The sequence below is a fragment of the Felis catus genome, chromosome C2, assembly GCF_018350175.1.
Source record: "Felis catus isolate Fca126 chromosome C2, F.catus_Fca126_mat1.0, whole genome shotgun sequence".
NCBI classification, from domain to species: Eukaryota; Metazoa; Chordata; class Mammalia; order Carnivora; family Felidae; genus Felis; species Felis catus.
In genome coordinates this window covers 122,263,663-122,280,540 of record NC_058376.1, presented here as the reverse complement: position 1 = coordinate 122,280,540, position 16,878 = coordinate 122,263,663, and the positions used below count along the sequence as shown (strand labels likewise).

Genomic DNA, 16,878 nt, shown 5'->3' with positions numbered 1-16,878 from the left:
CGAGATCATGACCTGAGCTAAAGCCAAACGCCAAACCTAATGAGCCACCCAGGCGCCCCTCGTAAGTAGAGATTTTAAGTGTTTATTGACTCCCAGAGTTTTTTTCTGCATCGATTTTAATGATTTCAGCTTGGATAATAATTTTAAATGACTTTAAGATAAAAACAGCATGAGAGATACTGGAGTGTCACCCCTGTGCTTGCATACCTGTTGCATTTTGTAACGTAAAACTGCTTCAGGACAACCTGAGTGCTTGTGTGAACACCTACTTACATCACTCCCTAGCTCTGTACAATTTAGATCCTCATTATTTGTTGAATTATGTTTTTAGGAATTACAGTATATATATATCTTGTCTGTGGTCTGGCCTTAAAGTATTTGTAATAGTTTCTGTTACAGAATTTTAGGTATTACTATCAGTAATAGATGCTGATAACTTCAGTAGGTAATATTTTTTTAGTATTTTCTATGTGCCATGTCATGAAATACTGTACATGGGTTATATCATATATCATTTTTACAAGAAGACTGTTTTCCCCCAGTAAATTGTTTTTTGTGTGTATAATAGGTTTATTTTCTTGGAATCAGGAGTAGGGTAAGAATCATGGCCTATGTGCTACCTTGGCTTTTTGTTTTTATTTATTTTAATTTTAAAAAAATACTTTATTTTTAAGTAATCTTTACACTCAATGTGGGGCTTGAACCCATAACCTCGAGATCAAGAGTCGCACACTCCACCGACTGAGCCAGCCAGGCACCCCTATATTTATTTATTTTAATTATAGAAGTAATTCATGTTCATTCTGAAACCCAAGAATACATTTTATGTTTTACAGAATATAAAACCAAAACCAATATGCATGATTATTAAAATTTGGGGCCTATTTCATTTTTATGTTCAATAAATTTACAAAGTAAATATACTAAGTAGTTAAAAAGAAAAAATCCAGGTAACTTCACGTTAAAAACAGCTATGATGTACTCTAACTAAACCACTACTGTAGTGTGAATACGGTGTTTTACTGCACAGGTTGTCTTCAGTTCTGCAGCATATACTACAGCATGTACTGTGATGATTCACATTTCTTGCCACTTAGCCCTCACCAATGAACAGAAACAAACTTGTGGCTTCTGTTTAAGATTTTGCTTCTGGTCTTTTACATAAAGTTGACCTTTGGGGTGCCTGGGTGGCTCAGTTGGTTGAGCGTTCAACTTCAGCTCGGGTCATGACCTCACGGTTTGTGAGTTTGAGCCCCCCATTGGGCTCTGTGCAGCCGGCTCAGAGCCTGGAGCCTTCTTCAGATTCTGTGTGTCCCTCTCTCTCTGCCCCTCCCCCAGTCATGCTTTGTCTGTCTGTCTCTCTCTCACTCTGAAAAATAAATATTAAAAAAAAATTTTTTTAAAGTTGATCTTTGATCAACATTGATATGAACTGCACAGGGTCCACTTACAGGCAGATTTTTTTGGGATAACTATAGTACAGTACTGCAAATGTATTTTTCTTATGATTTTCTTAATAACATTTTCTTTAGTTTTATTGTAAGAATACAGTATATAACACATACACAAAATATGTATTAATCAACTGTTTATGCTAGTGATAAGTCTTCCAGTCAACAGTAGGCTTATTAGTAGTTAAGTTTTGAGGGAGTCAAAAGTTATGTGTGGATTTTTGACTGCATGGGGGGGGGGGTTGGTGCCCCTAACCCCCATGGTATTTTACGAGTCAACTATAATGAGGTTTTAAGCCTATTTCATAGCTGTTTAAAAATAATATCTGTTCCTTGTTTATTGAGTATAGAGTCTTCCTTGAGCTAGTTAATTTTGTTTCAGATCTCTTACAGCCCTACTATTTATCTAGTTGATGTGTTAATTTCTTACACCATAATTATGGTTTTGATCTTTTCTTTTTGGGGGTTTAATTTTTTAAATTTCCTATTTAAAGCTATAAGTGGAATTTTTAGGAGACATTAAGTTTATTATGATTAAGATTTTGACATAATGTAATTGTATTCAGTTGCAGGTAGTTCATATACTTAACATTTTTTTTTTTTACTAGTTTTCACATAATCAGTTTTTTCATCAGATTTATCAAGGTATATATAATAAAACTCACCCTTTGTTGATTGCATAATTCAATGAGTTTTAGCAAATGTATAAGGTACTGTAACTACTATAATCAAGCTATAGAACCTTTTTTAATCCCAAGAATTCCTCTGTGCCCTTTGCAGTCGGTTCTTCTCCCCTCCACTACCTCTTGGTAATCACTGATCTCATTTCTATTCTTCTAGTTTTGCCTTTTCCAAAAAGTTATACAAAAGAAATGTCAAAAAATAAAAGCCTTTTGTCCCTGACTTTTTAGAGTTAGCATAATGCTTTTGAGATTGATCCATATTGGTGCTTTTTATTGCAAGATAGTAATAATTCATTATACTGATACGCCATAACTTGTTTATCCTTCTTCAGTTGATAGACATACTGGTTTTTTTCCAGTTTGGGGTTATTAAGAGTACAGCTACCGTGGGGCTTCTGGCTAGTCAGTTGGGTAAGCATCTGACTCTTGATTTCTGCTCAGGTCATGATCCCATGGTGCGTGAGATTGAGCCCTACGTTGGGCTGCACACTGACAGTGCAGGGCCAGCCTTTAGTAATTTAGCCATTAATAAATAGATCTACATCTGTTATATGTCTGTTGTATCTCATTGTGATTCTAATTTGCATTTCCCTGATAAATAATTTTGAAAAACCTTTGTATGTTTATTTGCATCGATCTGGTGAAGCGTCTTTTCCAGTCTTTTGAGTTGTTTTTATCATTGAGTTGTGTTTCTGAATATAAGCACTTTATCAGATACGTGTTTTGCAAATACTTTTGCAAAATATTTGCAAAAGACAGACTGTTGCTTATCTTTTCATTTTTTCAATGTTTATGTATTTATTTTTGAGAGAGAGCAAGAGCAAGTGGGGGAGGGACAAAGAAAGAGAGGGAAACAGAATCCCAAGCAGGCTCTGCTCTGCCAGCAGAGCCTGACATAGGGCTTAAACTCATGAACCCGCAAATTCACGAACCGTGAGATCATGACCTGAGTCAAAATCAAGAAGCTTATTAACTGACTGAGCCACCCAGTCTTCCCTTGTCTGTTCATTTTCTTAACAGTTTCTTTAAAAGAGTGGGAATTTTTAATTTTGGTAAAGTCCAGTTTATCAATCTTTTTCTTCTAAAAAAAATCTTTTTAACATTTATTTTGAGAGAGAGAGACACAGAGCAGGAGTGGGGGAGGGACAGAGAGAGGGGGAGATACAGAATCCGAAGCATGCTCTAGGCTCTGAGCTGTCAGCACAGCACAGAGCCATATGCAGGGCTTGAACCCACAAACTATAAGATCATGACCTGAGCCGAAGTCAGCCACTTAACCAACTGAGCCACCCAGGCGCCCCTATCAATTTTTTTCTTTTATGATTTATGCTTTTTTGTTGTTATCTAAGAAACCTGTGCCTAGCCCAAAGTGAAAAGAATTTTTCTCCAAATGTTTTCTTCTGGAAGCTTTACAGTTCGATGTTTTACATCTAGGTCTATGATTCATTCTGAGTTAATTTTTTAAATATAGTATGAGGTAAGAGTCCAATTTTATTTTACATATGGATGTTCTCAAATTTTTAAGTTGTTGTATTTTTCACTTTTATCTCATAAAATTTGTTCTGGTTTTATTTCCTTGATGGCATGTACTATTACATCAATATAAAATACCATATTTTCTTAAATTTTATTTGTAGTGATATTATTGCCATGCCTCTATTTTTTATTATGTGTTATATATATGTATGTGTGAGTGTGTGTGTATATGTATATATATGGATAGATGGATGTAAATAAACATACAAAGGCTTTTCAGAGTCATTTATCAGGGAATGTGAATTAAAATCACCATGAAAAAAAAACATATATATGAAAATAAATATATATATATTTAATTCTAGAGGTAGAATTGTTTAGTGTATTTCTGTGGTGGGCTTCTTTTCTTTTTCTTCCTTTAATGCCCATTTTGGAGGTCCAGGTTACCTCTGATTTGGTCTGCTTTTCTCTTTGACTGTGGTAAGAGCTCTCCTGAGTGATTTTCATCTGGTTAAAAGCAATTCTCAGGGTTTCACTAAGTACTTATTAATGCTTTAATTATGTCCCACTCTTCCACTTAAAAAGAATAATTATTCAGCCTATCTCAAATTCCTTTAAAAAGTTTAGGGGCGCCTGGGTGGCGCAGTCAGTTAAGCGTCCGACTTCAGCCAGGTCATGATCTCGCGGTCCAGGAGTTCGAGCCCCGCGTCAGGCTCTGGGCTGATGGCTCAGAGCCTGGAGCCTGTTTCAGATTCTGTGTCTCCCTCTCAATCTGCCCCTCCCCCATTCATGCTCTGTCTCTCTCGTTCCCAAAAATAAATAAACGTTGAAAAAAAAAATTTAAAAAAAAAGTTTAAATGATGTCATTTGTTAAGAGCTTTATTATTTATCCAGTTTCTATGTTTAAATTAGATTCTTATAGGTAAGCCTGCCTACCTGGTACAGATTTCTACATGTGGGCCTAATATTACTGATTTTGAGATTCACATGTAATTTTTTTTGTAGATAAGACACTTCTGAATATTTGAATATTTAAAATAGGAAATGTATGATTAACCATCAGTGGTTAATTTTTATTGCTCTGAAGACAATTTCTCCGGAAGTTTTGAAAGATAGGATAGGAGTTTGAGAGAGAATACTCAAATAGTGATCTAGGTTTCAACAGAGCCACGAGTAATATTTGGGCAAGGAGCACCAAAGAAACCCTTAGAAAAGTATTTCAAACTATGATGTGACTTACCAGTAAATTTTAGTAACAATATCCATCACTGGGAGTCTTCTTTAATTATTTTTGCTAGGTAAATATTAAGTTCAGTTCTTTTTCTTTTTCTTTTTTTTTTTTTAAGTTTATTTTTGAGAGAGAGCATGCACATGCGCATGAGTAGGACAAGGGCAGAGGGATGGAGAAAGAATCCCAAGCAGGCTACGCACTGTCCATGCAGAGCCCCATGTGGGGTTCTATCCATGAGAGGCTTGAACTTAGGAACCATAAGGTCATGACCTGAGCCAAAATCAGGAGTCGGACACTTACCTGACTGAGCCACCCAAGTGCCCCTAACTCAGTTCTTTTTAGCTACTAATGGTGTTTATATGCAGTCAAATAAATGAAACATTAAAATAGTTTAATCTTCTAAAATAAAAAATCGTACATTTTAGTGCCTTGATGAAGCCCCCAGTTGCCCACTCATTTTACTGTCTAAATGTGTGTACTAAGTAGATTTGTTCTTTTCATTTTTTCCCAGATGTGGTGGTACAGTAGGAGCTATTCTGACATGTCCACTGGAAGTTGTAAAAACACGGCTGCAGTCATCTTCTGTGACGCTTTACATCTCTGAAGTTCAGTTGAACACCATGGCTGGAGCCAGTGTCAACCGAGTAGTGTCTCCTGGACCTCTCCATTGCCTAAAGTGAGAGCACAGTATTCGTGAATCTGTTTTTTTTAGTCTGTTTACCTTAGTGATGCCCTATGTTTTGTTCATTTATATTCTGCCACATTTAAAAAGGTTTTTTACAAACTTAATAACAGAGTTACTCAATTATATTCGTCAGAAATGATCATCCCTAATGGAGAAGAATAGTTAGTTGGATAATATAAAATGTAATATTATTTCCAAATCATGTGTAGTTGGATAATATAAAATGTAATATTATTTCCAAATCATGTGTATTTGGAATATTTTTCTACATTTATCCTGGATTTATTTTCTAAAGCTATTATAGGTATTCTATTTTGGATTCTTTATTTATCTTTGAAATGTGATAGTGTTAAATGCTAACTCTTTGTGTATGTGCTTTTAATTTTCCAAGTACTGACATACTGACACAAATAAGTACATCCAGTTAATGGCAGTCTGTGATTTTTCTATAACCTAAACATAACTGAGATTTAAAGCAGAATTCTGCTGATTTTAGCAGACCATTCACTGTTTGCTTGAAATTTTTTGGTGGTTTGAAAAAGATTTGTTTTTACGTTTTACCATACTTCATTATGTTGCAAATTAGATTTGAAATTTCAAAACTACTGAAATTAGGTTTTACGTGTTCAGACTTAGGTATGTAACTTGTATCTGCCTTATCAGGTCACTTGGGACATGATCTGTTTGAACTTAGTTCAGTAGTGTTTATTTTGTGGTAGCAAATAAACTCATACTGTGTGTTTACCGTGGTTACCAAAAGATTTCATCAGTCTTTTCTTTTTAAACTTATCTAAGTACGTGGATAGGTAGAATAAAATTGCTACCAATTAATGAAAGTTATAAATATCTGATGAGTAATAGTATTATCAATCCTGATTAGTAATATCTTGATTAAAAATAGAATATTTTACCTACTAATAATAGGTTATTTAAATATCATGATTTTGCCTTTATTACCATTGATTATCTCTCCTAAACTTCTTCCTTTGACCTTCGTAACAGTACTGTATTTTTTGTCTTCTTTTTCAGTGGTTTTGCTTTCTCTGATTTTCCTCAGCATTAGGAATCCCTCTCTGCTTCATTTTAATTTCTGTTTTTCAGGCCCTCTTATAAGAGCTCATTTAACATGTTTCACCTATCCTCAGTGTTGAGGTGACTTCCAAGTCTGCATTCTCTGCCTTAACATCTCTTTACTCTCATTCCCATTGTTTCCCTGTTCAGGCTCTGTCCCAGTCAGTCTGATTCATGGCTGCTTTTTTTTTTCCTAACATCTTTATTTGAGGAATAATTCACATACCATAAAATTCACCCATGTAAAGTGTAAAATTCATTTTTAATATATTGACAGAGTTGTGCAACTATCATCACCTTCTACATTTTGAACGTTTTCATCATTCATCACCGAAAGAAAGCCTTATCTTGTTAGCAGTCACTTCTCATTTTCCCTCTCTTCTCTCCCCCTATCCTCTATCCCTAGGCAACTCCTAACCTACCTTCTGTCACTGTACATTTGCTTTATCTACTCATTAGTTGATAGACATTAGGTTGTATCCACTTTGGGGGTATTATGAATAGAGCTACTATAGACATACACATTTTTATTTTGGGGGGATATACTAGGAGTGGAATTGGTGGGTCATATGATGACTTTATGTTTCACATTTTGAGGAACTGTCACACAGTTTTCCAGAGTGGCTGTATCATTTTACATTCCCACCACCAGTGAGTGAGATTTTCAATTTCTGCATTGTTTTGCTGTCTTTTTTTATTAAAACCATCCTAGTGAGTGAAGTGTTTCATTGCTTCTTAACCAGCAACTTTAGGGATCCCCTGCTGGGCTCCCTTAGTTTCCTAGGTAGCTCATGGATGAACTTCAAGAGCTCAATAAATTACATGAAATTGTTTGCAAAATTGTGAGTGTTAGCAAATGTGTATTTTTTTAAAAGAACATTTACTACCTTCCTTAATTTCTCAAGGGGATTTATGATATAGAAAGGGCTGACAAGCATTTAATCTTTAAAATGTGCTCTATAATTTGTTATTTTTAACTCTGCTTCTGTCTAATCTAGTTTTATCAAAAGGGGTTCCGTATCACCTGTGTCAGTCGTCTGAAGGCATGGTAAAATGCAAATTACTGAGCATTGTCCTATACCTATTGAATCAGAATACTTGGAGGGTGAGATCAGAGCAATTTGTGTGTTTTGGGGGGTTTTGTGGGTGGTTTTTTTAGTTGTTTTTTTTTTTAATTTCAAGTTAGTTAACATTGTGTAATAATGATTTCAGGAATAAAATTTAGTGATTCATCACTTATGTATAACACCCATGCTGAAATTGGCATTTTAAAAAACGCTCCATCAGTAATCAATATTAAGATTTATCAAGTGCTTACTGGGAGCCAGGTGCTCTTTTAAGCACTTTATATATTAATTTACTTATTCCTCACAGTAACCCAAAAAAAGAGTACTGTTTTTCTCTGTTTACTGCTGCTGTAAATAAAGATAAAAGACATTACTTTATGTTCTTATAACTAGTCATTTACCAAAACTGGGCTTCATATTAAGAAGTCTGGCCCCATAATTCAGGCCTTTATTGAACCATTATGCTCAACTGCCTTTTAAGAAATTATTCTTCTGTGTATAGGTGGTTGAGAACCACTGCCCTAGCCTATTAACTCTAAGTTAAAATAAGTTAAAATAGCTATTCTCTTTGTTTCTTCTCACTTTCAAAACTTAATACTTCACCCTCAGAAAGGCTTCCTCTTCCTTTCCCTGCTGGGCATATTAATCTAGCTTGTATAGCATTTGCTTATTAATATAGTCTGTTGAGTGGTTTCAGTATAATTCTTTTTTCCACAACTGGTTATCAAATTTCTCAGTGGCAGGTGCCTTACCTTCTTTCTATCTGCTTTGCTCAGTTTTTATACAGTAAGTATTCAATATAGTAAATGTTAAATGAGAGAGAAGTGGTAACAGGCTAACCATTTTAGTACCCTAAAGGAGGTTAGGGTGACAAATTTTGACAGCATTTCACAGGAATGGTTGTATGAGATAATGTTGCAGTACTGAGAGAATTGTCTGATACCAAGAAAGGACCCCAAATACTAGATGGGGAGCTGCATTTCTAATTGGGAATTGAATTTGCTGGTAAAGATGGCAAAATGGAGGATATCGAAGATCATAGTAGCATGATCATATGAAAATAAATGTAGAAATTATACTGTAGTCTTTAAAAGTTTTAGGAAAGAATCTGATTGGAGTTCTTTTTACTATCATTTATCAGTCTGTGCTGTGTCAGGAAAAACAGATGTTCACAAGTAAGAAAAACTGACCAGAAAAGCACAACATCATAGTAGAAACATATGGGTTTAAAAGTCTAAGTTTGCTATACAGATAAAGTACTAGACTTTGAAAGACATTTCCTTTCTAAATAACATTTTTCTCTTTCAGGGTGATCTTGGAAAAAGAGGGGCCTCGTTCCTTGTTCAGAGGATTAGGCCCCAATTTAGTGGGGGTGGCCCCTTCCAGGTAAAGAATTTTTTTAAGTTAAGCAAAATTGTGGCAGTCTTTCTTGTTTCAAGCTTAATGACAGAAGATGCTGAAGAGAAGTCAAGGTGGTAAGGATAAAGCACTAGGGTGTAAAGAACAGACATCTGTAACCATCCAAAAAGATGGGCAGTTTGCACCATGTGGAGGTCATTGGGAAGCAGTTTTTGTACCAAGTTTCAAAAGGCAAAAACCAAACTAAAGGAACCAGCAGTGAGAAGAATACCTAGAACTCTAGAACTAACCCTATTTTTTGGATTCTAGGACAAGCTAAACAGGTAGAATGGTTTCATTGCCTATTAAAGAAACCAAAAAGGCCTTAATACATTAGTCATTTTTCTCTGCGGTCCTTTTGTCTTAGACTTTCTTCTTCCATGAAAGAATACTGTAGAGTTCACATTCAGAATGAAAATGCAAATCTAGCTCTCTGTATCCCATGTACTAAGTCCATGTCTTATTATTTATTGGGTTTCAGGTTTTTATGGGCTCTTTTCTCTCTTAAAAAACTATACTAAAAATTTTACGCTTACTGTAGAAATTTAAAAAAATGTATAGCATAAAGCTTGACATTCCATCTTAAACATATCACCTCTTGTGCTGTATGCCTTCCTGCAGATACTCTTCTCTTTACAATAACTATTGTTAAAACAGTTTGGTGTATAGTCTTCTGTTAATTTTTCTGGCTTATCGTATATGTAAAATGTATAATATGTATACTTATCACCATTTACATTAATTTTTTTCTTTTATAAATTTACTTACTTAAATTCAAGTTGGTTAACATACAGTATAGTATTGGTTTCAGGAGTAGAACCCAGTGATTCATCACTTAGGTACAACACCCGGTACTCATCCCAACAAGTGCCCTCCTTTTTTTTTTTTTTTTTTTTCTTTTTAATTTTTTTTTTCTTTTTAATTTTTTTTTTCTTTTTAATTTTTTTTTCTTTTTAATTTTTTTTTTCTTTTTAATTTTTTTTTGAATGTTTATTTATTTTTGAGAGAGACAGAGACAGAATGTGAGTGGGTTAGGGGCAGAGAGAGAGGGAGACACAGAATCCAAAGCAGGCTCTAGGCTCCGAGCTGTCAGCACAGAGCCCAACATGGGGCTCCAACTCACGAGCTGTGAGATCATGACCTAAGCCAGAGTCGGACGCTCAACCAGTTGAGCCACCCAGGTGCCCCAAGTGCCCTCCTTAATGCTCATCACGAGTCTAGCCCATCTCCCCCACCCACCTCCCCTCCAGCAACCCTCAGTTTGTTCTGCATTTAAGAGTCTCTTATGGTTTGCCTCCCTCTCTGTTTTTGTCTTATTTTTCTTTCCCTTCCTCTGTGTTCATCTATATTAATTTAATCATATTAAAAGTAGTTCACGAAATTTGCCTTGAAGCTTTTTCCATTGGAAATCATGTAGGTTTTTTTTTTTAAATTGCATAGTATGGCTATTCTGTCATTAATAAGTATTCCCTTACTGATAAAACTTTTAGATTTATCAGACTTCCACATTTTTTTCTGTTAAACAGTGGTTTTGTCAACATAGCTGTGCTTTTATCTTTGAGTATCTAAGCAAGTGTATTTCTTTATGATATTTACTTAAAAGTTAAAATTTCTATATAAAAGAACATAGGCCTATTGTAAAACATAGGCCTATTGTTCAACTGCCTTCTAAAAAGGTATCTCATATTTTTATTCTCAAGTAGTGAATTAGTTGCTCATTATCCATATACTACTCATGCTGGCAACTATTCATGTCTTTTAATACTTGCTAAAGAGACCAAACGTGATTTTCACTGTTTTGATATACATTTGTTTAATTTTTGGTATAGTCACACCATCATTCTTATAATTATTTGCCATTTGTATATCACTTCCATGAATTACCTGTATATATTCTTTGCCTGTCTTCTCATTAAGAGGTCTTTTTTCTTTTTTCTTATTCATTTCTAGGAATGCATTGTATATACCTCTTCACAATTCATCATCATTAAATGTATTTTTTTTCTTACTCCTAAAGTAGAATGTTTTTGTTTTGTTTTTGAGAGAGAGAGCACAAGTGGGGGAGACAGGGAGAAGAGGGCATCTTAGACTGGCTTGATCCCATGACTCTGGGATCATGACCTGAGCTAAAATCATGAGTCAGACGCTCAACTGATGGAGCCACCCAGGCACTTCAGCATGTTTCATTTTAAATTATATTAATTTCCATTTTTCTTCACATTAAAAAAGGCACAACAGTGAGACTCTGGCTCTTGTACTTGTTTGCATATTATGTTCCTTATTAGACAGATAATCAGGATTGTTGGGAAATAATAGGATATTTGATGCAGCAAGCAGGTAATTCAGAGCCTGGAAAGCAAAACAATAAGGAAGTAGTTGAGATGCATAAAGTCACAGTTAATAAGTTAATGGGAAATATTTACAGATTTAATGAAATGTTTACAGACATTAAAAAATATGACATGATAGGGCTGATTTCTTTGGAATTGTGTCTATTTAAGGATACTGTGAACTACTCTGTGTATAATGTAGATTAGAATATACCACAGTATCTCAAATTTGTTTAATATATTTTGATTAATTGGGTCAGTTCTACAACCCTCTCCTCACTTAAAAAATGTTATATATATATATATGATATATTGTATCTTAATAGTTTATATTAATATAAACTAATTATATTAATTACATATTTAACAATATTTTTTTAAGTGCTCATGCCATATTTACTTAACTCAAGTGTCTTTAATTAAGCTTTACCATTACATAAGCCTTCCAGCCTTACATGTTTTCCCAATATCAAAATCTTCTACAAATACTTTTTATTTCAGTTGCTGTGAAAGTATTGGGGCTGGGGTAGTGAGTGTCTTTTTGTTAGAGGATGCTTTGCATTTGATTAACTTTACATCAAAGTTTGTCTTTTTCTTTCTTTTTTTTTTTTTTAATTTTATTTTGAGAGAGAGAGAGAGAGAGCATGCAAGTGGGGGAGGGACAGAGAGAATCCCAAGCAGGCTCTGTACCACTGGTATGGAGCCTGATGTGGGGCTCGAACCCATGGACTGAGATCATGACCTGAGCCGAAACCAAGAGTTGGACACTTAACCAACTGAGCCACCAGGCGCCCCAGAAGTTTGTCTTTTTCTTAATGAGTCATTGTAAGAAGTACTTCAGGATCTTCACGGAAAAAATACAGAAATTATAGAAATAATATAGAAATTAACCTGAGGTTATGTGAGACTTGGCTAAGACTTTGTTTTTAGATTTCTCTAAAAGTATAAAGATTAATTTACTTGTCATTTAAATCTTATGAATTTAAGCAACATGCTTGTTGATAAAATTTAAATCTTTATTTTAGAGCAATATACTTTGCTGCTTATTCAAACTGCAAGGAAAAGTTGAATGATATATTTGATCCGGATTCTACCCAGGTACACATGATTTCTGCTGCAATGGCAGGTATGAATATCTAATATTAAAAGGCAAAAAAGTTTCCAAAAGCTAGAGACTTAATACTGAATTACGATGAATTTACATTGTACATTTGTACTTTTAAGACAATGTCTCTTCATTGATTAGCATCTACAAGCATAATTCTTAAATTTATTAGTATATAGTAAATTTCATCAGGAGGTATACGTAAAATCTGATACCAGTTGGCATTTTTGTAATTAGGTTTGTGATAGCATACAGGTAATATAATATTTACATTGTCTTGTGTAGTCCACTGTATATTTAGTGATCATTTTTAACAGTTTAAAGAATCCAACCATAATTACATATAAATAAGTTATGGAGCTGTAATTTACTCTTCTCTCCTCAATTTCTGTTAGTGCCTTTTCCCTTTTTGCTGCATGTTTTGGCTTCTGTCTGAAATGTGCCGGCAGTTCTTGGTAAAGTATTCATTTTGTCCTGTGCTCAAATGCTGAAGTTTTTGTAATGTATTATTGATAACTAAGAGTCACTAATTTATGCATTTTGAAATATATGTTTAGCACTCCATATGAATCACACTAGATAGCACTTGAAATTTAGTCAACGGCTATGTGTACATGCCTGCTGTAGAAATGTTTTCCAGGGACTCTTCTATCATTATTATTGGGTATATATGATTCTGAATCAAAGCAGCTAGTTCTGGGCCTCTGCACTGCCTTAAAGATAAACTAGGAGATTGATTTGACTAGTCTGGTTTTGGAATCATTTGTTGCAATGCGTGTTAGACAAAGCCACGACCTTTGTTTGGTTCATTCTCTGCAGTTTTCTGAGATTCATTGCGTATTTAACCATACCTCATGTTTCCAAATTATACTATGACTTTATTAAGCAGATTATGACTACTTTCATCAACTGTTGAGCAGTAAATGGAGTGTCAATTACGTGTTTAATGAGTGCTTTAAACTGTTAACCATTTTCTGTTTAGAAATAAATTGGATCAATTTGAACCACATACTTTAACAAACTAAGTGTAAGTTGGAAATAACTAATTTCTGAAAGGTCAATAGCCGTAATAATCTACCATATACTTTACAATTATTCTCAAGTCTTTTTATACTTGGTAATTGTTGACTGACTTGTTGAAGTTTTAAAGCTGGAAGGAAAAACCTTAGAGGTCAAGGTAGTAAACTACTCTTATTTACCCATGAGGAGAGATCTTGGGCAAGTTACACAGTTTGTATGAACCTCTCTTACCTTATCCTAGGGATGTAGATTGCGCTACAAAGATTTGGATTTTGAGAATTAGTTCTTTAATACCATAGAGATCATCTAGTTACAACCAGAATTTTTTTAATGTACTTTTTTATAGATGTTGAATATGAATAGAAATGATTTTCCCTCTACAAATTTGAGTGGTATAAGGTAAAAGTTAGTGGCTAATTTCAAATTATATAACCACTGTATTAGGATCTTTAAGAATGTATTTCTGGATTACCAGTGTTTATGTTTTTGTTTTTAAACCCAGAAAATTATTAAAGAAATGTTAATCTTTCTTTTTTTTGTTTTGTTTTGGAAGACTTGAAGTCAAGAAAGTAGATGAGTGGTCATTTTTATTTGAGGATAGTTGTTATATATTCAGTGGTGCAAATTTAGGGTTTCAGAATATTTTGATTCCCAATGGAACATCTTTTTTCATTAGGATAGCTCATCAGAATTTATTACTATTTTTGTATCATGTTGCAGAGAATTTCAGTGGAATTGTCATTTTGTACTTTTTTCTCAAATGTGTACAAATGTCAACTCATAGTTTTATATCTATACATTGATATGATTTTCCAACTTGAATTCCTTGAGTTTTTGTAAATTGATGGTCCTATTGTTCAGAGATTATTACACTATATACTTATTGTGTAATTTGCAAATACTTCTTCCATTTGTTTACAGTTACATTTTTCTGAGAATTGTGCTTTCAGAGCTTCCTCGCACTATTCATGAGCATTAACACTTAGCTTTGCAGTTTTTATACATAACTACATGGTTGGTGAAACTGAATGGTCCCTGTGCAGACTCATTAAGGGAGCCTTTTGCCCCCTTCATTCTTGAAATAATCGAGACCAGATTGCTCTGGTTTTTCCTCAGCATTACTTTTAGAAGTCTTCTAAATATGAATTGGGGGTACAAAGTGCTTAGAGGCAGTCATGTGAAAAATTGTTTTTTAACTGGCTATTAAAAAAAATGCTAACCTTGTCATGTTAGTATCAAAAAGTGCACTAAAATAGACTGTAATGATATTGCCTGCAAGATTTTGCCACATCAAACAAAACATTAAGGATTTACTAGTAGACCTTGTATGTAATTTTTATTCCAGGTAGCCTGTTGATTTTGTATTTTATCCTCATGAACTCAAGTGTTCAGATAGTAAAACTTTTTTCTCAAAATGACAGTTAATTTAAGGTGGATCTTATTCTGGCTTTAGTGTTTCAAGAGAAGACTATAGGAATTTATAAACCTAAATCTGGAGGTATAAATTAAAAAGTTATTTCCAATTGGAAGGCTATTTAATCAAATTAAGTATTGTTGAGTCTTTATGTTTTACCTGTTTTTTTTTTCCCTTCCCTACATGTAACCTTTATCAGATTGAGAGTATTTATTTCGTTGAGGTTATTTGTATGTTTTTGTTTAAATGAACTTGCTTATCTCTATGCATATCCCTAGACACAAGTATGCATACAAAAAATAGTATTGTTTCTTTATAGTGATTCCTAATTTTCAAAAGTTTTTATCTGGAATATATATGCTTTTCTATACAACATTACAGATTTAAATGAAAAGAATTCTGATTTTTATTGGATTAGATATTCAAACATTATCACTATATTTTTAAAATAGTAATCATTTGTCATTTATAGCCTACCTTATGGGTCTTATTTGCTTTTATTTAGCATTCACTGTTATTTTTCAAGATACATCTTTCTATCTGACTTAGTTTATTATTAAAGATTAAGTTTTACTCATTACAAAGAAATTTTGTCTTGCCTATATAAAATATATTTTTTAATATTTTTCCATGGCAGTTTATTCAGCCAAATGGATATTTAGACAGATGTTTTGTGTGTTTGTATGTAAACATTCTTCCTGTTTTTTGTTTTGTAGAACACAAGAAATTAAATATAAAATATTCCAAAATATTCCATAAAAATGGATGTGCAATATTATTGGCCATAGTGCAAAGGTGAAAGGTATTATTCTAGCAACATATGCTTTATTTTATTTTAAAAAATTATAAATTATTACAAAATGTTACTTGAATATTCTGGGTTTTTTTTTAAGATTTACTAAGCAAAAAGGATTTACTAAGTAAGCTGATGGTTAAAGTATAGAAAATTGTGATTTCACCTCTGATGGTAGATAACTATGATTAGAAAATGGGATATGATAATCCCTTCTAAATATTTTCTTAGATTCCCCATTGACAAGGTTAGCATTTTTTTTCTTTAAGGCAAAATTCATCTTTTAGGTAAGTATTTGGACTCTGAAACTGCTGCAGATGGCAGAATTTTCAGTACTCGGTGCATTTTTTAAAAAAAATTTATGGCCCATTCTGATATTCCTTTTTGTTTTTTAACTTAAAATTTTCAAAAAAGTTAGATCTCACAGTAAATATTTCTGAAATCCTTCCAATGGGATTCATTTTGTACACATGTTTCTGATGAGGTCACTGCTTGTTGTTATGATACAGAAAAGCCTGTGTCTATTTTAGGCATTTACTGTACATTTCTCCCGAGAAAAGAGTGAGATCGTGTCATCTCATGCTCCCCATCCGCAGGTCACTTCCTGTAGAAATATGGACTAACTTAAACCTCGTGAGTACTGATCTGAGCATCTCTTGCAGCCTCTAGTTTTAAGAAACACACCCTGGGAATTTATGATAGCTATAGAATTAATAGAAGGCGGGAAGAACTTTTATTTCCTGAATTTGTGTGTGCGTTCTGAGTATTTTATAAAACTTTAATTCTGATCCCTTTATACTATTCCTTCTAGAAGGAAGAATGGGGTAATTTTTCAGTCATCGTGTAATAAAAGCCTGGGGTCTTCAGCTTGGCCATAATAGCCTTGACCTCCAAAGAATTTGATGACAGTATTTAAGATAAACATAGTTGTAAAGGTATACCATCCTACAGCTTTCAGGAAAAATAATAGTTCTCTTTGCTTAGCATAACATATTTTAAAAGTCTAATACAGTGCTCTCTATTCTCTTGTCTGTTGATACTTACTAGCTCTCTACTTCCTTGCAAAAATAATCTATCTACATTACTTTCCAATAAATGCAGGTTAAGAATATGTGGGATCTAAACTGTTTTAGTTTTAATTGGGTTTTTTTTTC

The 16,878-nt window shown here is 33.6% G+C and overlaps 1 protein-coding gene across 1 annotated transcript in view; it reads left to right on the top strand.

Annotated features, from left to right (window-relative positions):
- SLC25A36 (solute carrier family 25 member 36) overlaps positions 1-16,878 on the top strand; it is a 39,055-nt gene that overhangs the window by 8,834 nt on the left and 13,343 nt on the right. The window contains exons 2-4 of the mRNA XM_023260519.2: positions 5,353-5,517; positions 8,973-9,050; positions 12,418-12,518. Coding sequence (XP_023116287.1) covers positions 5,353-5,517; positions 8,973-9,050; positions 12,418-12,518 — 344 coding nt within the window. The remainder of the gene's footprint in view (positions 1-5,352; positions 5,518-8,972; positions 9,051-12,417; positions 12,519-16,878) is intronic.